Source organism: Polypterus senegalus, chromosome 11 (genome assembly GCF_016835505.1).
Source record: "Polypterus senegalus isolate Bchr_013 chromosome 11, ASM1683550v1, whole genome shotgun sequence".
NCBI lineage: Eukaryota > Metazoa > Chordata > Cladistia > Polypteriformes > Polypteridae > Polypterus > Polypterus senegalus.
In genome coordinates this window covers 50,627,325-50,630,917 of record NC_053164.1, presented here as the reverse complement: position 1 = coordinate 50,630,917, position 3,593 = coordinate 50,627,325, and the positions used below count along the sequence as shown (strand labels likewise).

The 3,593-nt window shown below is 37.0% G+C and overlaps 1 protein-coding gene across 1 annotated transcript in view; it reads right to left on the bottom strand.

The window, feature by feature from the left end:
- LOC120538543 (prosaposin-like) overlaps window positions 1–3,120 on the bottom strand; it is an 18,799-nt gene extending 15,679 nt beyond the window's left edge. Inside the window, exon 1 of the mRNA XM_039767940.1 lies at window positions 2,968–3,120. Within this exon, the coding sequence (XP_039623874.1) occupies window positions 2,968–3,120 (153 nt within the window). The remainder of the gene's footprint in view (window positions 1–2,967) is intronic.
- Between the last annotated feature and the right edge of the window lie 473 nt (window positions 3,121–3,593).

The following is a 3,593-nucleotide window of genomic DNA, read 5'->3' as shown; positions in this document are numbered from 1 at the left end:
ATCTCTTTTACCATCACAAAGATCTCATGGTTTATGCACCATTTCTTTCCTTTTCTAACAAGAGCCACTAATTAACCATAAATCAGTAGTGATGAGTGCTATTTTAGTGCTATTTTTGTAAGATCAATCAAGCCGAGAAACAATAGAGTTCTGTGCTATAAAAGGAATATCTTGAAAGTTGCTCCGTTGTGTGTACCTGTTCTCCCACATTCCTTCTTGTTTTCACAGATTTGGTGTTGATTCCTAAAGCTCTGCTTCCTTATAACTGAATTCTTAAAACTTATACTGAAACTGTCTTGACTTTAAATTTACCTGTTGTGAGTATGTATGGTCTCTTCAAGGCTGATGTCTGCTTTTATGAACATTTTGGCAAGAAAAGCCAGGTACATTAGCAAGATATCTGCCACACAAAAAATGGTGTATGTCAGTTTCCACATCCATCCATCTAATCATCTATTCAACTTTTCCATTATTGGGTCACAGGGTGTTGGATCTCATACTATCTACATTAAGAAATACACCCACAGTCTGTTTCTGTGCTGGTTAACCTAAACGATTGTTTAGTAGTCTCAAGTTTTGTGCAGTTTTCTTGACTTCAAGTTACACTCTTTGTGATATTACAACATATTAGAAACTATATTAAAAACTTTAATAATGAATATCCTTAACATGAGTTAACTTAAAGTAAACTGTTACCTCAGACAGCAAGTGTAGCTGGGTTTACCCAAAATTACCAAAGTTCTGCAGCTTCGATATGCTTCATGGGAGTCTGGCAAAAGCTTGACGTGTTGAGACGATTCCACAGACAAAATATCTTCGTTTTAAAACCTTTAGTAAAAACGTTCACACAAAAATAGAGAACAAATTGATATAGCGAAGGAAGAAAAAGTTCTTGTTTAACAAAAGGTCTGTTTAAAGATTATATATCTTGTTTTATTCTTTAAGTTTGCTCATACAGTTGAACCATTTCTAAACGTTCACAAAACCATACAATTTTCATACTGTAAATGGGTCTTTCAGTCCCTACTAGCACTGGGACCTAACAACTGACTCAATTAGCACACTGTATTGTAGATACAGCAAGAAAGTTCTATCTCATATTATCTTACAGGGGGTAAAAGACTATACCATATTCTAATAGCTATTCTTCTATAGGAGTCAAGCAAACACTATATGAATTTAAGTTTAAACATTAACTTTCTAAGATCGGCTCATACAGCCAGGGTTTATAATTTATTAGATGTAATAGAACTGTCTCTAATGAGCTGAAGGTCATTTTATAATCTTTTCTAAAGGTTCACATATGACCAAACATATACTTGTGTTCATTTTTAGTTACCTGGACAGTTTTAAAACCCCATCTTTATGTCTGTGGTCTTGGATCAAGCATTGGAGCTATGTGTGTGTATCTCTTTGTAATGAATTATGTTTTGTGTTCTTTTGCTTTAATTGTCACCCTGTGTTTGCTTTAATCCACAGTAACCCTCTTGTGTTAAAAATGCATAAATCTGACTGGGTTGTCACCACATTCCTGTCAATGCTTCAAGCAGTTCTCAAGGCAGAGTAAGCATTTTGTAATGGAGCTCATTATTTTAAAGAAGAGAAACTATTTTTGCTTAGAAATAGGAATACACAAAACATTTAAAAAATAATAGGTCTAACCTAACATGACAGGTGCCAGGAGCCTCCTTTATTGATAATGATAGATTTCTCTCTGTTTGGCCGCACCCGTTAATAATATTTTGTTAAATGTCACCCATTGTCGAGATCATGTGCTCCTGGAATACCCTAATCCAGAGTCACTAACTGGCAGGACCTGATTTAACCTCCAACGTAACAAGCACATGTATTCAGGCAGCACATCCAATACTGTGTACCATTTTTATTTTTATGTTTATCTGTACTGAGCTAGAGTATTCCTGCGTGTATTGTCTGCACGTGTACACCTACTTAACAGTTTGCTTGTCAGCTGATTCCCCTACATGAAAATGTGTTCATAGCCCCCGACTTAATTTAGTGGAGTCAAATTTTCACACAATAATAGGTGTTTCTCATTGAGTTGCAGGTTTTTTCTCTTTTATTTTTTTGTAATTTTTATTACTGCTGGGTATTGTAGTGCAGTAATTAAAATAGCTGCCTTTCGGGTCCTGAATCCTGGTTTGATTCCCATGCTTGGTCATTGTCCTAATGGAGTCTGAACATGTTTTCCTTCAGGTACTCCAAAAACATGCATGTCAGGCTAACTGCAGATTCCAAAACTGCCCTATGGTTGTGAGTGGGCCTGTGATGGACTGATACCTTGTTTCTATTTGGTTTCTACCTCTCAACAAATTCTGTTAAGGTTGGCTTTGTCCCACTGAATTGATTAAGTGCATTTGGGAATGTGTATGATTTAAGATGGTCTTTGAAAGGACTGATGATCTGATGATGTGCGTGCACCTTTTCAGTTTTCATTTTTTGACAATGGTGAACAGATCACCTATGTCTTTTGTAATCTTCTCACATATTTCCTCATTTATAACATATGTGGTGTATAAGATGCTCAAGATCTTTAAAGAACATCTCTTTTCCATGGCTTAAATTCTACTCTGTAGCTCCACTGTGATGATTAATGCATCACAAGCCTACAAAAAAATAAACACGAGAAGAGAATGCGCCAGTCTCATTTTGGAACCAAGGGTAGTATTTTTGTCATTCCAGATGGGCTCAAGTCACAGTGAGTGCTGCTGTTGTTTAAGCTATCCTGGCCAGGATCTCAGGCTTTGAACATAAGAATGTAGGAAATTTTGACAAATTGTAGGAGAACATTCAGTCCATCAAACTTGTTTCTTTAGCTAATAGCTAAAAGGTTCCAACATCTCATCCAGATACTTCTGAAAGGTTCCCTAGGTTTATGCTTCCACTACATTTCCTGTTAGTTTGTCTCACACAACTCAGCCTTTATGATCTAGAGTGGTGCTGGGTTACTTTATCAATACCTTTAAGAATTTTGAAAACCTGGATTTGGTCTTCATGTATTCTTTTCTGCTCAAGACTAGAGACCTTCATCTGAGACATCTTCTCCCAGGTACTTGAAGCTAGAAACTCTTTCAAGTGTCTGGCCACTGATTGTGATGTCATGCTGAAGACATTATTGGGTATCAGTTTGGTCTTTTATGCAGTGATTTCCATGCCATAGGCTGGGCATTCCACTTAGCTGACCAGCTCTTTCTGTTTCAGCCCATCAATGTAATCAGAAAAGCAAAGATTCATAATAGTTCTTTCCCCTTTGCTAACTGATCCTTCATGGTGTTGAAGTGCATCAGTCATGACACACTCAATAGAGATAGTGAAGAGGATGGGTGACAGTAGACATCCTTGCTGGACATCAACCTTTGTATTGAACCAGACTCCAACGGAAGCCCTACTGTGGATTGCACTGGTAGCCTTGTTTTACAGGTGTTCAAAGCTCAGATAAGGTTGGGATTAATGTACTGCCTCATAGTCGCTCATAAGGCTGCATGCCAAATCTTATCAAAAAACTTCTTAAAGTCCACAAGACAAGGTAAAAGTGTTGCTGATGCTACAGATATTTTTCACAAATAATCTTTAAA